We start from the raw sequence: 23710 nt of genomic DNA, 5'->3' as shown, positions 1-23710 counted from the left end.
TAAGACAAGTTAAGCATATCTGAAGCCAGCGCCCTCTATGCTTAGTCTGAAAATGGCGCAAAATGTCAAAAGGTAGAAAAGCCACAGTTTTGTGAAAAACGAAAGCGTCAGTATTTAGTATTTAATCAGTAATTTAGTTTTTGAAAACGTACTCCAATGCTGCGTTATCTCTACTCATAAAATTTTCCAAAAAATGAGAATAAGGTATTGATAGTTTTCATCTCTGTGGGAAAATGTTGCCAATATGGCGATTTCTAAAAAAGTTTTATAACTTCTCAAATATTTAAATTATTTGTCCGTTCTTCACTGCAAGATGGCATCTATAGGTTAAGATTATCGCTTTGCTTCAAGTGTAAGGCACTTGAACTATAGAATTTTTTATTTATTTTCCTTGGAAAAAACCGAAAGCTGATTAAGTCAATAAATACTTTGGACCTATTTAATGTTATTATGTGCTTCTTGGCTAATGAAAAGGGAAACGAATAGCTCGATATAGCTAAACGTTATTTTAACGTTGATAAAAAATTTGAGGTATAAAGGTTGGCTTAATAAATAAAAAGCCAATTTTGGCAACTGATTCCGCTATCATTCTCTTTCCCAAACTTAATTTGGACATATTTGAATTTGATAGTTGTTGCTAACTAAAATTTCTTTAAAACTTGGGACTTTAGTAAATAGGAAAGCTCTTTAGTGATTTTGAGGGGGTTATAAACCTGCAACCTTACTATCACATTCCAGGTCTTTGGTCTCTTGATTACACCAGATTGCAGTATTTTTTTTTTCTCAATAGTCTGGGTCATTTGATTATAATTTCAAGGTATTTTCATAAATTAGTTTACTAGTAATGAAACAAACAAAATTCTTTGTCGTTATTACATATTAATCGTGTCTGATATCATTTCTAAAAAACCTTCCAAAAGTATATTTTGTTATTTAAAATTTAAAAAAAAAATTTATAATACATGCACAATAAAATTATTTTAATTTATTACATTTTTAAGTCCGGTAGAAAAAAAATACAAAATTAAAATGTACAAAGTAAATCTAAATTATACATTAATTCATAAAAACTAATTGAATCCTAAGTTGACATTACTAATATAATTTAAGCTCTAAAACTTGTTACCACTTTTTAATTTGCATTTAAAAAAAAAAGTAACCGATAGATGCTTTGGATCTTAAATGTACCAGAATCACTATAAACTGTGTCCGCGTGGCCTAACGGATAAGGCGTCTGACTTCGAATCAGAAGATTGCAGGTTCGAATCCTGTCGCGGACGTCTGAGATGGTGATATAGACCACTCTTTGTTGTTTTGGACAAAGAGTAAAGATATTTTAATAATGGTAGAATAGTAATTTTGGAAAAGATATTAATTTTTTTATACAATATATTTTGTTTATAGAAAAAACAAAATAATCTGATCAACACTTTAGAATATAATTAGTAATTTTTTAACAAACTTATTTTTTATTAAAGTGTTCCTTAACACATTAAACTAAAATTTGATTATAAATGTAAAGCGTAAAAAATTTTGAACACCAATTATTTTTAATTATAGAGTAAGAAGAATTACATTTTTTGTTCAGATGAGCAAGAAATCAACATTGGTATCAGGTAAGTAAACTTTAATAAAAGCTGCATCTTAACTTCTCTATTTTCTAACTGCTGCATATCAATAAGGAAAGTTAAAGTTTAAAACTGAAATTTTTATTTTACGTGCATTTGTTTACGTTTTTTAAGGCATTTTTAGAGATTTACAGATCGGGACTTTATTTTTGAAAATTTCTTAAGAAAGTCAGTGAAAAAAAAACATTAAAAAATTATATATGCTAATTGTTTTCCTTTTTTTTTATTGAAAGGGTAAATAATTGTTCCGATATTTTTCAACCTTTCGTCACTTTATTATTACTTATATCAACTCAATAGTGTTATATAAATTTAAGAAAAATATTTATAATCTGTTTTCCTTTTTAATAACATTAAGTTTTTATTTTTAAAGGCGTAATAAAATCCTTATTCAAGTATTCATCAGAAATAAGGAAATTTTTATATCTGGACATTGATATATAGAAGGTCAAAGGTTCAAAACCTGTAAAATAACATATATTTTGCTAATTTGAACGTTTTTAGGATAATAAAGTATAATATTTAAAATTCAGTTTAAAAAATTACTTTTCGGCAACTTTAAAATTAACTACCAATTACCATACTTATCAATTCATGCAAGTACACCATTGTTAATTTTCCTCACTTGTAAGCAGAAATACGAAAACTTTTATGTTTGAACATTGTCTTATATAAAAGACCAAGGACTCAAAAACTGTAAAATCATGTGTAGTACTTGGTTGAATTTTAAAGTTTTTAGAATGGCAAAATTAAATGTTTAAAAAATTTAAGTGTCGGCAGCTTCAAAGTTAACTACAAATTACCATACTTATCAGTTCCTGAAATTACCCCCATCGTTAATTTTCTTCACTTGTGACTGCTATGTTATCTATCTTGAGTTCCAACAACCAACACCTATTTACTTTTTCTTGAATAAATGGTTCAGCTGCCTGTGACCTCTACTTCATCAAATAAAAATAAAAAAAACTCGAAAATGGCATAGATTTTGTTGAGTTTTAAAATTTTTAAAATAAAATATATGAAATATTAAAAAAATTTGCTGAAATAAAAAATTTCGTTTCGGCAACTTCAAAGGTGTCTGCAAGCCATACTTATCAGTTCATGAGAGTGCCCCATCGTCCATTTTCTTCACTTTGTGATTGCTATGTCATCTATCTTGAAGTTCTTACAGCCAGCACCTATTTACTTTTCTTTGAATAGATCAGCTGGTTGCAACTACTATAGCAAAGCTGATTTCCAAGAATGAAATACTAGTAAACAGAGGTTTTACTATTTCATTCACAAGAATTGCAAGCTGAGAGGAAATTCATTGTTCATGTCTAGCAGTCACTTGTCAACTTACTATCTAATTACTTCATTTTAAAATATGCCGCATTATGACTACAATACATTATTCTATAGCTATAGAATTTGATGTGAGAAAGAAAAATTTAACCAGAACTACGTGGTTGGTCGAAACAAAATACTTGGTCTTGATTGGTTGTCCAACGTACTTTTCCCCTCTCTTTTTTTTTTTCTATTGAGGAGAATTAGTTTATTTTTTGAATGGATAATTTTAACTTCAAATAATAAAAAAATTTGCAATTTTCTTAAAAAGAGAAGACTTATTTTTTTTTTTATAGAATATGCTTTTTTTTTTCAAACAACTTCTTTGAAGCTGAAGAATAACTTTAATTTTTTCCGAGTGAAACAAATGTTATTTTTAATAAAATTTCATTTTTGAATTTAATTAATTTAAAAATAGATTTTTGAATATTTTTTCGCATTCAACTTTAATAAATTTTTAATGAAGAAGTGTTATAAATAGGAAACAAAAAATTAGAAAAAAAATTACACATTGTTTCAGTGCAACAGCAGAAACTTTACTTTGAATTAACAGGAAAAGGCACTTCAACCTCATCTTCTCATTTCAAATATTTTCCCTACACTGGTACCCTTTTTTACCAACATTCTTACTGGTAAAAAAAATAGCGTAAATGGTACTGGTTTCGTACTGGTAAAAATATTAATGTAAGTGACAGCCGCGGTGGCTCAAAGGATAGAGCGTTCGCCTCACAATGAGGTAAACCGGGTTCGAATCCCAGCGATGACTGGTCGATACGAATTCCGCACCCGTCCCGCACCGCCCACAGTGCTGACGTAAAGTATCCTCATTAGTGCATTTTCCTTGCCATCATGGGTTAGAGTCCCTTGCCATCAGGCTAACCGTGGGAGGTTCTCGTGGTCTTCCTCTCAGTGTAACGCAAATAACGGGTTAGTACCATCAAAAAGTCCTCCGCGAAGGCAAATTTCTCCCGAATATTTAAATCAGGAGTTCCCTTGTTTTCTGTATTTTGTTCAAAATTACAAGGCTACGGAGATGAACATTAGTAGTCGTAAACCCAAAAATTGGGCCGGCTTTTCAACGACGTTTATAAAATAAAATAAAATACAATTCTGCAATCAACTGTTTTTGACAGGTAGTAAAAAGATGTACAGTTATCTGATTTTAGGTCTTTTATAAGTATCTTTGCTTTCATGCAATTAGCATTAAAAGAATTTTGCAGCGTCATCTAAATCGGTTTTCATCAGTTTAAACTGGAATAAAATTATGTATATATATANGTATGCATATATATATATATATATATTAAAGAAAATCTAAAAACTGAAATGAAATCACTACTTTAATTTACTTTCTAAAAACAACAGATCGCATAATTTTATTGCTTTAAAAATGTTGAGGAAAAATTCATAGAAGTTCTGAAAATTATAAAGTGCTAATAGTTTTGGGAAAAATACATTTTTCCCAATCTAATAAGCTGACATCTTTATTTTCTACCTTTTTTTAAAGGTATTGTTCTGATTAACAATACTATTGCACCAAAAGTTTGTTAGGTACAAATATTAGTTTAAAAAAAAAAAAAATTTAAATTAAAAACCTAACCAAAGTTCAAGAGAGCAAAAAGTCTGAGAGGCCTTTCACCTTCCTCATCTTGGATTTTAGGTAAAAATTTTATTTTATGGCTTCTTGATATTTTTTTGTACTTACAAATTTAGTATTAGAGCCGTAGTGGTTCAGGAGATAGCGCGTTCGCCTTCACATTAGGTGAACTGGGTTCGAATCCCAGTGATGGCTGGTCGATATGAATTCAACACCAGGATCGTACAGACCACAGTACTGTCATACAATATCCTCAGTGGTAGATGGAACATGGGTTAGAGTACCCTTGCCGTCAGACTTAACCATGTTAATAATTTTCCTCTTGGTGGAAAGATCTCGTCAAATTGGCGATTTTTAAAATAGTTTCATAAGTTATTTGCCCGTTGTAAAGTCGAAATTATTCTTTACAGCAAAATGGAGTATGTATCATACAATATCCTAGGTGGTAGACGGATCATGGGTTAGAGTCCCCTTGCCGTCAGATTTACCTTTGGAGATAGTTCCATCAAAAGTTCTTCACGAAGGCAAATTTCTCCTAATACTTAATTCAGGAACTCCCTCGTCTTTTGGATTTGGTTCAAAATTACTAGGCTGCAAAGTTGAACATTAATGGTTGTAAACTCCATAAATTGGGTCGGCTGTTCAACGACGATTATAAAATTAAAAAAAAGAAACTTAAGATTGTGAGGTGGCACAATACCTTTCAAAAAGGTAGTTCACTTGATTAGATTATTTGAAATAGCGCCATATAATTTTTCCAACTTATGAATCCTCCCTCAAAACTTTAAAGCAATAAAATGATGCGATTTGTAGTTTTTAATAAATAATTTAAAACCACACGTTTCTCAGTTCTTGAAATTTTTTTAATCTAATTTCATTACAGTTTTAACTGATGAAAATCAGTTTGATAAACGCAAAAAAAAATATTTTAAGGGTAATTTCATACAAACAAAGATACTTATGAAAAGTTTTAAAAGCAGGTAACTGATTGTTCCTTTGCTTGTATGGATGGTTCTTTCAATATGAATGTAAACAACCACAATCTCTAGCTCTTGACCTGTTCTATTTCCGGTAAGAAAATATACAGCTTATTCTGCAAGGCGATATTTTCTAACAGATAATTTTGATTTTAATAAAAGAAATAAATTATATAATTTCCGAGCTCAAATCTGCCGTATTTCATAAGATATTAAGCAATTCTGATGTGTTTGAAGTGAAAATTTGTTTTAGTTATTTAGAGATGTACTTTTAAAAAAAGTGACATTGTTGCTAGATTTAGAAAGAACCCGCCTTTTTGGCAGTTCTGATTTGGCCTCTTTTAATATGTTTATTACTGCTTGTTCTTGTTGGAAGCTTAGCACCAACACACGTTAGTTAGCATATTGTTCGAGCAGTGAGATTAAGTTCATTAAATAAATTATAATTTAGGTTTAAATTTCGAAGTTCGTATATTGTTAGCAAGGTAATAAATGATTTACAACGATTCTTTTTTAAATGACAATTCTTTCTTCAAATGACAATTCTTCCCTCTTGAAATGACAGGTCGACAAATGAAGATTCTTCCACCAGGCATCAGTCTCGCCTCGTGGCGGGCACTATAGTCACTAGGAAAAGTCACTTCGAGTGAATAGGGGTGTAGGGTGAATAGTTTTGTCTTAATCTTGGCACAGAGCAGCGAGATTAAACCAATCGTTACATGTTAGCTCAGCAGCAGACAGTCCAGACTTTTATCTGGAGGAGTTCTCCTCCAGCCGCACAGTCTGCAAAAAATACCACTCAAGAGAGTCTCAGAACACAATGATCTCGTTGTGAGCCAAATGATTTCAAATCACACCAAGAACAATAACCTGGAAGTATAGGCAATCAAAAGCTTGCAGCGCTCCCTAGTGTAGAAAACACCACCCATTGTATCTCCATAATTTTGTCAGAAAAATAAATCTAAAATTTGTTAATTCGCTACCCAAATTCTGTTTGGGAGGCAACCTTGCATTTTACCTGTATTGAAAGAAAATTATCGAAAAATAATATCGCATAGCTTCCAAAGTTAGGAGTCAAAAATTAGAAACACTAAACGCGACAAAATTATACGCACCAATTACGAGAGTAATACAAAAATTTAACTATTAACTAAGAACATTAATAAAAATATATTTAAATGCATTATGTAAATTAGTAAAACAAAACTATAAGCACTATTTTTTGTATAAAATTTACAATATCAATATCTTATTATTAGGAATACCAGTATAATGGTTTAAAAACTACCTTTACCCATTAATATATAATTATTCTTCTCCAAATTATGAAACACAGGTAAATATGCTTCATAAACAAATATTTCTGATGCAAGCTCTTTCATAGTGTTTAAATACTGCAGTGCATTTTTCAAAAAATAATAATAACATATCTCAGTAGAAGTTTAAGATTCAATTTAGTGAAATGGTCAGCAGCAGCTATTGGAAAAGTGTCTTCCAATAAAAAGCTACTAAAAATTAGTTCTACACAATGATCACAGAAATTGGCGATCAGAACAAAGGATTGGTTTCAGAGCATAGATATTGCAATTTTACGAAAATTCGGATAATTTTTATAAAAATATCGGATTTCATTTAAAAATTAGGAACGAATCTGAAAAATTCTGAACAGTTGGCAGCTATGATATCGTCAGTTAATTTCGCAAAATTAAATGAAAAGGATGAAAATCATATTTAGAATTTTCCCTTCCGACAAATGAATTTTAACGGGAGAGGAAGGGCCTCTTAAAATTTAAAAAAAAAAAAAACTTAATTCTTCATAATGCATTGTGTTTATACAGTGTAGTAAACAAAATATACAAAAACCAATTTAATAAAATTCAATATTTTATTTACACATTTTTTTTATTACAACACGAAAGAACAGTCGAAAACAAGGAACTACTAAGATGAATACAGTTCATAATTTAAGTAAATCTGTACATTAATGGAATAAATTACATAACTTTACATACAATTTATTTATAGAAAGCATTGTGGCTTTTAACAGTGTAGCAAAAAATAAAAAATAAAATGGGTATAATTTATCATTATTACATTTCTTAATTTCATTTTAAATTCCACCATTTAACTTGGTTTATTAATACCTGTCTAAACTCTTAAAATAAAAGACTCTGTATAAATTAGGCTTAATAGATAAGATATATGCATAGGTGTTAAATTTTGACTGAGCAATATAAATAGTTATTATGGCTGGTAAAATAAAAATAAAAGAAGTACAAAACAGAAAAAATTATAAACAAAATTTATTATGAATAAAAATTATTCTTAAAATATTATGCATAAAAATTATTATTAATAAATAATGTTCTTAATAATTTTTATAGTTAATAAATTCCAAATTAAACTATTTTAAAAATATTTAGCTTCAAATTGAACTCTAGCACAAAATATGAACTGTTGAAAAAAGAAATATCTAAGCACATTATTTAATATGTAAGCATTATTAGTTTAAGTTCGATTATGTTAAGGAACCATGCCATCTTATCTCCAATAGTTTTATCAATTCTCATCTATACTTTGAACTTAAATAAAAAGAAAAATATGGTCTTAAATATACTTTCAGAAATCATTAGCATTTTCAAACCCGTATTCAAAACGTACGAGAACTGTTTATTTTTATGAAAGTAGCTATGAACACACATAATATCACTTAATTTAAAAGATCGCACGAATCTTCGCCAAAAAATGATCACAAAATATATTTGGCACAAATTAAATTAAAACAAATATTTACAAACATTTCATACTAAATGAAATTTGACTTGTGCAAAAAATAAAGGTTAAAACATAACAAGGAATAAAAATTTAAAACACGCATAATGCGAGTAACAAGGAAAAATTCTTTCGAGTAACTGAACTGAAACTAGAATTCAACAACAAATTGGCGAGTTTGGCGAACACAAAAGCTCTAAAGAAATAAGTCATAAATTTTCATAATGTTTTCGATATGCTGAAACAAGTTATTAAGCTATCTATTAGGTTTGATTCAAAGAATTTTTATTTCGAGTGTAACGGAAGTTTCGTTTAAAAATAAAAATTGAATAAAGATAAGGATTTCAATAAAAAAGAATCTCAAGAAATATAATAAATTTACAAGTCTTAAAACAGCTTTTAAGTTATCGGAAAAGCAAAGAAAGTTATCGGTATCGTATTGCAAAATAGAACAAGGAAATAACCGTTTGGCACCATCTATGAAAATAAACAGGAATTCATTTCCTCCTAGAGAAAAATGAAATGGTATTTTTAAATAAATCTCCTTTCATTGGAATAAGAAAATCTTTTAAGAAAAACAAGTTAATTTCCTGTTCAAATGTAATTGAAAAACCCGCATTCGGCATCAGAAAGCTTTAGAGATAAATATGTAAGGAAATACTTTTTTTTTAAATTTAAAACGCGCCTAAAACAGGATTGGTAAATAATTCAAATAGAATTCGAAATTAATTTTAATCGTTATTTACGGCATTCTCAAACAAACAGTTACAGCAAATGGACGTTCTTCACAAAATAAGCACTTTAATAAGTACCATCAAGAATATTAGTGTGTTCTTGTTTGGTTTTTGCGTTCTACTCCAAACAATGTCTTTGATTACAAGCTCCAGTATGTGAAAATATAAAACCCAGTTGCCAAAACGCTTTGAGTTTCAGCTACAAACTGGTTTCGTTATGGAGCAAAACCACGTAAAATAAATCTGAGTTTGACTATGTACTTCCAAATTTTATGCTGTCCATTCGATGGAATTTAAGTCTCTGTCATACCTCAATTTGGCAGGATATCACTGAGGGCATGCAGTTACAATTGGCGAAGAAACGTTAACTGTAGGCGACGACGTATAGAATGGATAAGGATAGCTACCTAGGAAGGGTCTGGGACTGGCATTGGGTCCTATATGTGCTGGTGGCGGTAAGCCAGCCAGGAAACCAGGTCCACCAAATGCAAAAGTAGATAGCATAGGCCTAGACGTGGCTATCCTCAACTTTTCCAATTCGGCCTCTTTTAGTCGTTTTTCTTTGGCACGCCTGTTCTGAAACCAAATTTTAACCTGAGTTTCGGTTAGGTTCAGTGATGAGGAAAACTCGGCTCTTTCTGCTATAGACAGGTACTGCTTGGATCGGAACTTTCTTTCCAGAGATAGTAACTGTTGGGTTGTGAAAGGAGTTCGAGGCTTGCGGTTGCTTTTGTGCTTTCTCAGTTGGCATTTCATGGGTAGTTTAGGCATTTCTCCTGGTTCTAAAATAAATATGAAGGAACATATTTAGTAAAGAATCATCTTTAGTTAAGGATCATATTTAGTAAAGAATCATATTTAATAATGAATCATATTTAGTAAAGAATCATATTTAGTAAAGAATCGTATTTTGTAAAGGATCATCTTTAGTTAAGGATCATATTTAGTAAAGAATCATATTTAATAAAGAATCATATTTACTAAAGAATCATATTTAGTAAAGAATCATATGTAAAGAGAATGTTTATATGAAATATATTTATAAATTATAAGACTTTACATATTTGCTTGTTGATTTTATTTAATGTCACTTTCTTAAAAGAAAAAAAAACAAGGTCAAATTTTTTTGTGACAAAGAATTCTATTTAGTAAAGAATCATATGTAAAGAGAATGATTATGTGAAATATATTTATAAATTATAAAACTTCTCATATTTGCTTGTTGATTTTATTTAACGTCACTTTTTTAAAAGAAAAAAAAAACAAGATGAAAGTTTTTTGTGACAAGGGAATTTTCATGATAAACAGAACTTAGTATCATATGCAAGAATTTTTCATACGCCTTTTCCTGTCAGAAAAAATAAACGTCACATAACGGGACTTATGTCCTCCTAAAACAATTTTCAATAGCCCTTATTCATTGAAGCTACGTGCCAATGACATAATTTTACTAATTTCAGGTCTACCACTATGCGTATAAAATTTAAGAGATTCAAACTACAACAAATAGGCACTACACTTGAGGCAAATTATGAAAAAAAATTGAGGGATTTATAAAATATTTTATATAATATAAATAAATATATTAAAAATACTGAAAATAAATCATGTAAAATCCAAATTACTCAGGAAAAGGAAGTTATTATTTCGAATTCTACAAAGCTGCATAACAACCTAGCGAATTTTTCAACTACGTAAAATAGAAAAAAAGAAAAAAAAAAACCATTAGCCAAATTTATAACAAAAGTAAAAATAAAAATAATTTTCAAAAAAAAACTTCAAAACACCCCATGAATATTTTCCAGGAATAATAAAATTAGAGCTTATTGACTTCCTTTGCTAAATTAGTTCTTCTAAATAAGACATACAAAACTCTAGCGAACATTTTTTTTCTTCTTTTATTTCAATCAAAAGTTGCAACCCCATGTTGGGGTTCTTAGAACTGTCAAGAGGGTAGACCCCCAGCAATTAAAAAAGAAATACGAGCACTCCCCCGGTTCGTTCGACCATTGCTTTGTAAAGATAAACTTTCCGAAATTGAGCCATTTGACTCCGCAAGTTTTTTCTAGGCTTTACCGAAACGAATTCGCTTGCTCCCGAATACGACTTCCAGCAGAGTCGAACAAGATAAGGTATTTCTCACCCCCTAAACCAAGAAGGGTTGTTTCCCCCCTCCCCCCCCCAAAAAAAAACTTATGAACTACGTAAAAACAAAAACAGTTTAGGCAAAATATTATTCTGTCCAGTATAAATTTTTACCATGAAAGAATAGTTTTCTTACAAGGATATTGGCTTAAAGAAGAGATTATGTCTATTAAAATATTCTAATAAAGTTCATTAAGTAAAAAAAGAAGTGCTTAAGCGCTGTAATGATCGTAAGTAAAAACAAAAATGACGCTCTTGAAATCTAAAAAGCAAGATTGAATTATTTTTAAAAAACTAACATGAAATCTAACTAAAAAGGGGAGATATGTGGCAACGTATGGCTCAAAATCAGACAGCTAATTTTTTATTTAAAGGTGAATAAAAGGTTTGGAAAATAAGCCCAAATTTAAAAGCTAATTTTTTTCTTTCGGAATAAAAAAGGGCTGTGTGCTTCCTTGCCACTTAGATTTGAAAGAGCACTCACTCATCAAAGTTAAAATTTCTCAAAACGTGTAATATAAAGTAATAACTGAATTTTATCCTTAATTTTTAAATTACCCTCATATAATATATAATGTGTCACAGTAATGCACTCGTTATCAAAATAACAGAAAAATTTGAAGCCTTTTAAAAATAATTAAAGGCAAACTAAAAGATCTCTGTGCATAAATTAACTTCACATAAAAATAAGAATTAGTTGATAAACAACTTGAAAGATTTTGCTATATTTTAAACTGAAAATTACGAGAAAATAAACATTCAAATGTTTTATTATTATTATTATTTTAATGAAGGATACTTATTTAAGGAAATAATAATAAAATTTTAAATCTCGGAAAAAATCATAAGTATACCCTTCCTCTAAATAAAAGATATATCAGGGGATAAATATCATGCGCAACTAAACAATTTTAATTTTATCTACATAACTAAACAATATAAGAAATATCGTACTAAAATGAAAAAATGAAATTAAAAATTAAAGTTAAATAAATATAAAATTTTACAAAAAGGGCAAAGAGGACGCGTTTATAGGGATAAAGAGGCAGGCGAGATGGTCAATAAAATCAATAATTTATTATTCATTTTAAAGCAAATTTTTAAATTTACATTTTGTAAAATGCAAATTTAAAATAAAATCAATAATAAATTAAATGAAAAATAACAAACTTTTTTTAATGCAAAACCGTTTTAAAAATTAGCTACAAATATGAATATTTCAATTTATTCCAACTGTAATTTGAAAAAACATTATTGCAAGAAATATTGCGAAAAATATTTTTTGCACTTAAAGTAATTTTAGAATCAATGCCGTAAAAAATTTTGTCTTGTAGTTTGTCATCCTTTTCGTTGTTTTGAGGGTTACATTTTTCAGTATAAAACCGTAGTGATTGCGTGAAAATATATATAACACTGACAAAATTACAATTGTTTGAAAGAATCAATGCAAATATATCATTAAAAATGTTCTTGATTTTAAACGAAATGCTTTTTCAATGAAGCCATAAAGTGATTCGAATGCTTCTGAAAATATGTGTTGACAGTAAACAAACACCGAAAAGGTGAATAAATAAAACTATAATTGACCACTGTTTAATACGAAAATCATTAATTCAATGATATTAAAATCGCCTGAATAAGAATTGTGATATTAGTAGATTATTATAGGATTCGGAGATATTGCGATGTTCGATTTTTAAAACACGTGAATACGAAAGAGTAGCTTTTAAATCTGGTAAATATGAAAATCGATGTTTTCTATTAAAATCGAGTGAATAAGAAATGGGATATTAACAAATTATGGAGCAGTTCCAAACATTCAATTTGGCGAAAATCAGCCAAAGAAATAAAATCTAATTGAAGGAAGAATCAGATTAAGACGCAATTCTACGGAAGAATGTATCTAAACGTCTTGTTAATAGGATTTATCTAAAAAGCTTTTGATTTGCGGAAGTCTGCAAACCAATAGTCTTGAGATACGTGGAATTCTGCGATATTCGTTGAAAAATAGCTTTCTAGTTTTTAGACCAGGGCAAATGATACGAAAGAATGATATACCCCAGGATACAATCACCCCTGCTTAATAAAATTAAAATTGATGATTTAAAACTAAAACAATTTTAAGTTCGAATGTTTTTATCTGAAAGTAAGGAAGATCGTAAAGCAAAATTAATCTTAAAACACTCTCTAAAAATTGGTTGATCGTTGAACCACATTATTCGCGTCTCGAAATATAGTTCTGTCCCTGTTTGCTGCATCCTTAATAAAGGGTTAAATTGGATGATGATTCCGTGAAATTTATCTAAGCATCGTGTAATCAATTTTAGCCATTATAATATGGTTCAATGCTATTATGAATTCGATAAGTTTTATAAAAAGTTGCCGAGACTAAGCACCTATGAATCTTAATACACTTCTGAAAATTAATCTAAATGAAAATTAATTAAAGCTTCCTAAAAATTGAGTAATTTTTAAATAAAATAATAGTACTTTGAAAGATAATTGCACATTTGCTGTCACCTTAATAAGGTGTTAAACGATATTTCTGTACAGGTTATAAATCTTAAATCCTAATACACTTTCTAAAAACTGACTCATTGCTGAATATAATAATGGCACATTTGCGGATTGAATCATTTTAATAACTTAATAAGGTGTTAAACGATATTTTTATACAGGTTATGAATATTAATAAGCTTTCCAAAATTTGATTCGTCGTTGAATATAATAACGCTACCTTGTGGAAGTAAGATTGTGAAATATTTCGTTGTATCTTGTGATGTATCTTTTAAAAGTACGATAATGTAGTTCTACTAGCCGCATATAAAGGTAGCAGATGCATATTATGAAGTTATGATTTATCACGCTTTAAAATTTCTTACAGTGAAAAGGGAGGGGGAAAAAGAGGGGAAGTAATTTTGAATAGCTGGAGTGAAAGACATACCAGAAAATAAACTTTAAATAAAAGCTGTAAAAACTATATTCATTGCATTCTCCAATTTTATTGCCGTCATTCTTTAAAATAATATTTTGTATCTTTCACCCGTGAGTGAAAGTCATTACCTTCCAGGAAAAGATTCAGCCAAAGTCAAGTCATTTCGTTCTTCTAGTGTACTAAAAGAAACCGCTCTTTAACAATCCATTCTTAAAATGCTTCATTTTTGGTGAAAGTTTAGTATTCCAGTGGAGAGGTAATCACTTTGACAAATAGTTGAGCTGTTGATTTATGACGGTGATAAATGCTGAAGTTCCCTGGGGGAGCATGCAAAGTACGCCAACTACGCCAGGGGTTGAAGGTGGGTACAAAGAATTTCCTGAGCACAAAGGTGGTCTTGAAAGCCTTCAGGGAATAAGATGACTTTTTTTTCCGTTTTATTCCAGGAAACCAGAAATGTGATTGGGCCGACCATAAAATTAACAGTTTGGTTTTAAAATTTACCAAAGGTTCAATGGATAAATTGAGTCGTTTAATACACCTGTTGGTAGATGGAACGCTTGAAAGAACTTTACACCCACCCAACACCTCAAGCTCAAAACGCGGAATTTTTTATGCATAAATCCACTTCTTTTTCAGAATTTATGATAAGTTTAACGTATTAAGTTAACCATTATTTAATGTGCTTGAAAAGCATGCTTAATGACATGCAAAACACAATGATCGAAATAAAAATAACAAGAATAAAAAGACACTTTAAAAGGACATTGATTTTTTTTCTGCAAACAGCTTTTTGAGGAGTTTTTTTTAAAAGCTGTTTTTCATTTATTCATTAAAGTAGAACTAAACAAGTTAGTCTACTAAGTAACTTCTCTTACTTGTGCTTTTTAAGGTTGACGTCCTCCAATGTGAAAGCATTAATAAATATAGTACAATGCGGTGGAGAAAAAAAACGGACCACCCTGAATAACTCGATTTATTGATACGATCGTCACGTTCTAGGACTCATTCTAAATGGTTCAAGGAGGGTGACCTCAAATATGCTAAATAATTAGTGAAGACGACATTTTAAGTTACGAAATGGGACACAAAAACGACATTTCTCCAAATAAACATACTTTTTTCCGACGAATTCGGATTTTTGAGCCTCAAAATATAGGGGATAGCCGCAATTTGGGAAAAATGGCCCCGATAGTTTGGTCAGGAGAGCGGGGTAAAGTTTGAATCCTTTAATGTTAATTTTACGTAATTTGCTATATCTCGAGAACTTTCATTGAAATATTTTTTCTCACAGTTATAAAATTCGTTTCTCAAAAGACAATTATGCGTAAAAAATAATTTTTAGTAAATATTTATTACAGTTTATTATTAAGTAATAGTTGTAAAGTATACAATTTTTTTACATTATTTTAGAGAATGTAATTTTATATCACAAAATACGAATTTTGAGCGAAATAGAACGAATAGTACCTGAGAAATCGAATTTTAAAAATACGACTTATAGTATATAGCAGTGTTTCCCAAAGTGTGGTACGTGTACCCCCAGGGGTACGGAAACAGTTTAACGGGGGTACGCGTTCTTATGCGAAATATCTTGCAACAAACGAAAATTTCAAAAAAAAAATTTTATAAACAAAGCTAGCCATGAAAATTTACGATTACATATTTTTCTATTGGCTATTTTTTGCAGAGTTAACAGTGAATAATTAGTGGTGTCAACAGCCAGTTGTGATTTTTAACTTTCGTGCAATTTTTTATAGTAAAAAATACATTCATTTTTTTATTAGTGGTAAACAGCGTTACGAAAAATTTTGAAAGGGTACACAAAAGTCATAAGTTTGGGAAACACTGGTATATAGGAAGCTTATAAATTAGCCTATCGCAACAAAAAAAATTTAATAAATAAATAAAATAATAATAAAAAATACTGGGTATTTTAAAGATAGGATTTGAACCGTGCATCTTCATAACGCTAATTCATAATCTTTAAACCTAACTTAAATGGTTACATCTTTAAGATGAACATAAACAAAACAAAATTGTATGCCATGCAAACAAATAAAATTACTTAAGTAACAATTAAAACCGTATTAAATTACTTGACTACCATACTAAATTATAACTCATTGCCATTATATTTACTAAGCAACTTCTCGAATGCTAATTTAAATTAAATTTTTACACCTGTATTTAATAATAATTGATTCATGTTCTAAAAGCACATTGTTCCTAAGAATAAAAATTCGAGTAAACTATGCGCGCTACAACTAAAATCACGCAGCTAAAAAGTTTATAAGTGTAACATATTACAAGCTATTTGAAGCTGAAGTTAGAAACCCCATTGTAAAAAGAATTGTATTAAATATTATTAAAATACGTAAATAACAGTTACTGACGTAATTGGTAAATATCAAATTTAATAACTAAGCGATTATGGTAATAGCAACGTACAGCGAAAATAGCTAGAAGCGAGTAAATAGCATATGAAGCGTTGAAAATTTTAACAAATATCCACTTAATGAGAAAATGAACAAATTAATTGATCATTAAAAAGTTAATTCGAAAAAGGAAGTTCCCCTTCAACTACTGAGGAACTTCGAAGACGATCTGAAGAGCTATTACCCTTAAAAAAAAATTTTTTTTAGCCATTTCCGTTAATGGAGAGCTCTTAATTTTATTGGAAGAAGTAAGCTCGTTTTTGCCATAATTAACGATATCAATATTGAAAGCTATAAAAATTATGTAATAAACCAAAACAAAAAAAATTTCATCATCTTCCTATAAAAATTAGAATACCTTGATATACATATAAAAAAGCTGTTATATAGATCGTAAATTAAATTGTGCATCACACGAGTAAATTCTTTTCATTTTGTTATAAAGCAATGATAAAATGGCTGCATTTAATTAAATGAAAAATTATTATTACAAATTTAATCTAAGACACGTTTTCATATGTGTATAAATATGAATGATGCATAACTTAACGAATTTTTAAGGCATAATCGAAGGACCTAATTTAATGAAAAGCCATAGTAGGGAATTCAGTTTAAGCCATGCTTTCATGCATGTATAATGGCATAATTTAATGAATTTTTTATACACAATTGAAAGACTTGATGAAAAAACGTTAAACGTTATAGTGAATTTAATTGAAACCATGTTTTTATACATGTATAATGGCATAATTGAATGAAATTTTAAAGCATAACTGAAGGACTTATTTTAATGAAAAAATCGTCATTTTAAATTCATTTAAAGCCATGCTTTTATGTATGTATAATGGCGTAATATAGAGAATTTTTAAAAGCTTAATTTAACGACTTAATTTAATGAAAAATCGCTATTGGGATTTCAATTAAAGCCATGCTTTTGCATGCTGCATGTATAATGGCATTATTGAATGAATTTTTAAAGCATAATTGAACGACTTAATGAAGAAAAAAAAACACACATTAAATAACATTTTGAGAGCTCTCAAATTTCTGGATTCAAGGAAATGTTACTCTTCTGTAAAAATAAAATAAGAATACTTAGAACAATTCTATAGAAAGTGGCAGCTTTATTAAGCATATGAGAACGACACGCTCAGAATATTTTTGCTCAAAGCGATACTACATTTACACTTGAAATACTGTTTTCTAGTTACTGATGGAAACTAAGATATAATAAAGGAAAATCTTAAAAATTATTAATTTTCAACTCATAGAATAAAAAAATAATAGATGGAAAGGACTAATGCAATTATTTCTTTTAAATAAATTAAGTAATTTAATTTATATAACTTTAATCAATTCGTTGCGAGGAACTTTTTTTAATATTTTAGCGACAGAAAATGCTGAAAAAGAATGCGTTACAATCAATATTTTGTTTCATTTAATATAAAATAATTCAGAAAGGAAACTGTATCGTAAAAATTTATACCATTATATTTTTTGAAGCAAATCTAGTTTTTATATTGTCAAATATATTTTCCTGTTTCAGTTTCTTGGGATTGCTCACTGAATTAAAAGGGTACTAAAGCAACAAAAAAAAGAAGAAAAAATAAAAAAAATTCAAATGAAATTACATAAATCGACGTACAATATTTCAGTCCTATGAACAAGTACCTTCCTCTTGCTTTTAAAACTAAAATTATAGTTTGTCAATTTTGTGTACTTTCATTTGTGGTTTATTCATGTCAAAAAACTAACTTATCTAAGAGCAAAATTGTACTGTAAGGATAATCATAAAAAAATCAGAAATGTCAACATTATAATGATATCATTAAAAAAAATATTTAATTAAAATTATTATCAGAAAGTATGCAAGATTGTATAGCGAAATTAAACTTTAAATATACTATCTAAAAATATGTTAATCGTTGAACCATTTTATTGGCGTCTCGAAATATAATGCTGTCCCTGCTTGTTGTTGTAACCTTAATAAAATGCTAAATTGAGAAGAAATTAATTTAATTCAATTTAGCACAATCAATTGCTAATAAGCCGTGATGGCTCAGGGAATAGAATATTAGCCTACCAATGAGGTCAACTGGGTTCGAAACCCAACAATGGCTGGTAGATACGAATTCCGCATCTGGCTTGCGCCGACCACAGTGCTGACTTAAAATGCCCTCAGTGGGACACGGATCATGGGTTGGAGTTCTTTGGCTGTTAGGCTAATTGTGGGAGGTCTTCGTGGCTTCCCTCTCCATGTAACGCAAATACGGGTTAGTTCCATCAAAAAGTCCTCCACGAAGGCAAATTTCTCCCAATATATTGATCCAGGAGTTCCCTTGTCTTTTGGATTGGGGCTCAAAATTACAAGTTTATGGAGCTGAACATTAGTAGTCTTAAACCAAAAAAAATTGGCTAGGCTGTTTAACGACGGTTATAAAATAAAATAAAATCAATTGCTAAATTGAAAATACTAAATTTAAACCAGTATTTGGTGCAAAGTTTCCTGTGATTCGAAAGTTTAATTAAATGGAAAATAATTTTATTTTAGTCACACCATATAAATTGGGAAGTATGATCGAGAAATACTTCCATGGAGCAACTGATTGCACCAAAATTTGATTAAAAAATTATTAAATTAAATAATTACTTTCCCACCAATTGATCCGAAATACCCAAATGTTTATAAACCCACACTGTTGCCCGTGGACATCTTTCAAGAATAATAATAAACCGTGTTGGTAATAAAGCCCTAAATAAAGACATCAAAGGCTCGCGTGATTGTCCCTAATCAAGGCTATTAGTGGGGGTCTCTTGTCGCCTTTTCTCGTGACCCCCGCCTAACGCCTTGCGCTTCCGATTTCCGTGACAAATTACATTTGCAGCAAATGAGTCATGGGGCGGCACTGCACACACATTTCCATGAGAGCCGGTCAGCTTTTAATAGAATGGGGCGCACTAAATGAGAGGTTCTTCATTGCCTCCTCCGCGCCCCAGCCAAGAAACGGTTTTCAGGATAAGAGGGCGGCGGAACGGGGCAGGGGCGGCAACGGATGTTGATCCATCGATCTGAGAGCGGAGTAACTGGCTTACGATTGGGGCGCAAGGAATTAGCAGAGGGGCTTTATGCGAATGAATTTTATCGGAATGGAGAAGGGAAAAAAAAAGAGAGAAAGGAATTGGAATTTATTAAAATTGATAATTTCATCGCGTAATGTCACAAAGGAAATTATTGGAAGCGATTCTTTAATTTTTGTCATAGCTTATCGATTACACTTTATTTAAATCAGGCTTGAAATAGTTCAGTAATTAATTATGTGGTGCTGATAGGAAAGAATATGCATCATTTGAGGATAAAAACTTCGAATAAAAAGAAAAGAAATTGTGGTTCTTAATGCAAGGCAACCTGAATTCGAACAGTGGCTAATAATTTCTTAAAGATCGGTTTTTATTAGATACCGAATTAATTGGAATATTCGAAGAGAGTAATCTGCAGAATACAAGAGCAGCTATAAACTGCCGTTGGCTAATGCTACGAAAAAATTGAAAAAAGTAGATGCTATACGATACAAACGCTTTTGATTGTAATCCTAAACCGAATTTACTTTTTTTCTATAAAAAAAATTACATCCAATATTTGAGGACTAACTTGGCAACAAAAACTACTCAATTCATTTTCAGAAACATCGAACTAAGACTTATTAATTTTTATCGCAAAAAATTTTTCATGTCTGTGAAATTATGTAAAATAAAGTATTCAGAATCAAACAGATTTTGATGCTATCTGATTGCTGTAAAAGAAAATTGATTGATTTTAGCAGCAAAAAAATTACAATTGAATTTTTTTTTTAAAAATTTCAAAAAATCTGTACAATATTATTTATTCAAAGATCAAAGATAAAAAGGACTGGACAAAAGATAGGGGATAGAAAAAATTGATACATGAACTTACTGTTCAATGTCAATCCTATTTAAATCTTTAGCTTGATTCTTTTATATTTAAATAATTAAGTTTCTGTAAAAATATGGCAACTGCGTATAGGACATTTAGTACTGTATTCTGATTTACAAAGAACTATATTTTTATAAATGAGAAGATCTAAAAGATAGTTAAGGTAATCGCAAAACTATTTTCTCTTATTCTGAAGGCTTATCGACAATGGCATAGTTGTGACATAAAACGGCTTGCACTCTTATTAGTGAAAGGTCATATAATTATAACCGAATTTAACTTAAAATAATATTATCTAAATTCAGTATCAACTACTGAACTGTAAAATTGATTATTACCCTCGACTGATATAATATAAGTAGAAAAAAACAAAGCAAATAAATTCCATGCGTTAAAATTAAACCTTATTAATCGTTATTATTATTCAATTTCAAGTAAATTTTTAAGTTCAAGAGTTTACCCATTTTATATCATTATTTATTATATTACCTGCTCATTTCGATATGTTTACTGAAAACATCATAAAGAAACATTTATTTCAGTTCATTAAAAATGCGTGAAATGTAGAAAAAAGAAATACGCATTGATATTATACTGAAAGTTACTGAATTTCTTTTAACCTGTGTGATCAAATCAAAGAAAATAATTATAGGAGAAAATAGATCATCATAACCTCATTTATCATCACGCTATTCCTTTTAACATTATAAATTTTATAAATTAGAAAACTTATCATAAATATTAGCTTTGGTATAAAGATGAGCAAGTATTTAAATGAAATTTCATTTACCTCGAAACACAGAAAATGAATTGTAATTATATAAAGAAACACCAAAGTGATGCATAACATTGAGTCATAACTTTCTTTCTTTGCTTTTAATAGAAAAATAATTCTATTAAATTATGGAATAAATATGAAACATTCTCCAATGAGGTAAATAATAGATACTTTGTTTAGTTAACGTCTGTCATTAGCTATAAAGATTGACTTACTATGATTGTCAATATTTTTTATATATATATATATATATATACGTACATATTTTATTGACTGTGCATACATGATTTATCATTAAATAGAAACGTTGTCATAATTTGAATTTTATCGAATGTCATTTTACCATATTAATTTCTGTTCACATGATAATAAATATTCAATACTAATGAATCAAAGATTCGTTATCGCGTTTTTATATGTTTGTTGACATTTTATCTTCGACGAAAATATAATATAGATTTATACTTGACTGATTGTTAATACAAATTTCAGAAGATAATCTAGACTTAGGAATTAAACGAATATCTAACCAATCTTGGCTGTTAAAATAAACAGTATGAGTATTGTTTTTAATTTAATGCCTATCAACTACACCAATAAACCTATCTACTTTTATTGATTAAGGTAGTTAAAAACAATTATAGATCGATAGTTTTTATTGACAATGCCAAAAAGTTGCATGGCTGTGTTTTGTACACAAATTATTGAAGGAAATGATTAGAAAAAAAATCTTTCGAATGAAATTCTACTATAGGAATAATGTAATTCACATCAGTAAATTTATTTCGAGTAAAAGATTTAAAAATTATAAAAATAGATTAAGATGGTTTGATATCACAAAATTTTTAATTTTACTAAAGCATTTACCTTTATCGCAATTTATATTCTTTAACACAATAAAATTCAATTTGTCATAGTATTAAAATAGAAATGAGTATTGAACTTACTGTGAACGGGAGATATTGACCTGGACACTTGGAACCAAGGTACACCCACACTAAGAGGTGAATTCCAGGACATTGTAGGAGAACTTAAGTTCGTATCCGGATGATGTACCAAAGTTTTAACTGCTGACGTTGGTGGTAAGTAGGTGGGTGGAAGTCCGGTTAATTTAAGTCCATGATGATCTAATAACCGATCTACACAGAACCTCCTTGAAAGCAGCTCAGATACATCTTGCCGACTAGAGGAACCATTGATTTCTTTAATTTCTTCAGGACTTGGAACCTTGAAATCAGGACTGGAGGAAGATCTTTTACTGCAATCTTCAGAAAGCAAGGATTCGACCGAAAAGGATATCCCTTTGGGGGTCTTGGAGGATATCTTGGCCTCGACGATTTCCGGACTTTTGGAGGGGGATCTCGAACTGTGTTGATACCTGGCGGGCATAGTCAAATGTGAAGTTAAAAGTCCTGGAGAAGTCCGTTGGTATTCAATGGATTTGTTTGGTGATGATTCGTGATTAATACTGGAGTCTGTAATGTTTGGTGAGCTTAGTTGCATTATTGGTAAAGTTCTAAATTCCCTAAATTCCAGATTTAAAGAATTCTGTAGGTATCTATTAAATAACAAATTAGCTTGCATCAATCATATCATGATTGTGTTAGAAAAATGGACCAGGCACACTTTACAAGAAGCTAACTTGTGGTCAACGTAATATTACTCAGGGACAACGTGCTAGTAGGTTGTATATCCTATCCTCCTACAAGTACAACTGAGAAAAGATCAACCACTTCTTAGTCAGATCTCGTTTATTCCTAGTCACTAAATGCCTTTCCAAGTCCTCTCGGAGGCACGTTGAATGTCAAAGTGGGTTGTTCCTCTTTCCTCCAATGAGATGCCTCCCTCGTAATAGGCTCCACCTATGTCGTCATGACGACGGAAGAAGATCAAGTAAAGGGGGAATTCAGAATGAAGTGTTCTTTTCCGCAGCATCCAACAGCTGTCTGTGCATCTCCTTTTATCGATGGCGATTTGTCAGCCTGACTGGTGGGATAATCGTAATCACTTCTGGACCTCGCGGCATCGTTTTAATAGCGTAGGACTGCCAGAATTTTCTCCTGATCGCCCCTATTCTCTCTTCATTGATATTCCTTATAGTCTCTATTACAGGGGGGTGGGGGTAGGGTCCATTTGCTCTTCTCGGTTCCGTGGAATGTTTAGCGGGAATGGGGTTTATTCTATACAATGCACAGCCTTTCCTGTTCTCATTTGCATTGAGAACAATCGCATTGTTTGTGTAAATTGTGAAGGAAATATAGTTAGTTGACCCTGTACTGATTGCGTGAAAGGAGACTGAGTTAATTAAGATCAAATTAGTCATTTATTTTTAACATTTCATGGATCGTGAACTTCAAATTAATAATTAATTAAATAGTTTTATTTTTAAACTGGAGTTTAAGGAATGTTTTTTAACTGCAATAATATA

The 23710-nt window shown here is 30.0% G+C and overlaps 1 protein-coding gene and 1 non-coding gene across 2 annotated transcripts; one reads left to right on the top strand and one right to left on the bottom strand.

Annotated features, from left to right (window-relative positions):
• The first annotated feature begins 1207 nt into the window (after positions 1 to 1207).
• TRNAR-UCG (transfer RNA arginine (anticodon UCG)) lies at positions 1208 to 1280 on the top strand. Its single transcript has one exon. It is a non-coding gene; the product is annotated as a tRNA-Arg (tRNA).
• A 6114-nt stretch (positions 1281 to 7394) lies between these two features.
• On the bottom strand, positions 7395 to 23060 carry LOC107447678 (homeobox protein MSH-B). Its single transcript, XM_016062649.4, has 2 exons — positions 22230 to 23060; positions 7395 to 9816 (listed from the first exon to the last, which is right to left on the bottom strand). The coding sequence occupies exons 1-2, from the start codon at positions 22864 to 22866 to the stop codon at positions 9362 to 9364; spliced, it is 1092 nt and encodes a 363-aa protein (XP_015918135.1). The 5' UTR covers positions 22867 to 23060; the 3' UTR covers positions 7395 to 9361.
• Between the last annotated feature and the right edge of the window lie 650 nt (positions 23061 to 23710).

Source organism: Parasteatoda tepidariorum, chromosome 8 (assembly GCF_043381705.1).
Source record: "Parasteatoda tepidariorum isolate YZ-2023 chromosome 8, CAS_Ptep_4.0, whole genome shotgun sequence".
Classification (NCBI taxonomy): Eukaryota; Metazoa; Arthropoda; class Arachnida; order Araneae; family Theridiidae; genus Parasteatoda; species Parasteatoda tepidariorum.
Note: the sequence above shows the minus strand (reverse complement) of the source record. Positions and strands in the feature narration are given on the sequence as shown.

Coding starts and splice junctions, on each gene's coding strand:
- LOC107447678 (XM_016062649.4), bottom strand. CDS start 22,866: ATGCAAGCTAATTTGTTATTTAATAGATACCTACAGAATTCTTTAAAT. Junction 9,817..22,229: donor GTCAATATCTCCCGTTCACA/GTAAGTTCAATA, acceptor TATTTATTTTAG/AACCAGGAGAAATGCCTAAA.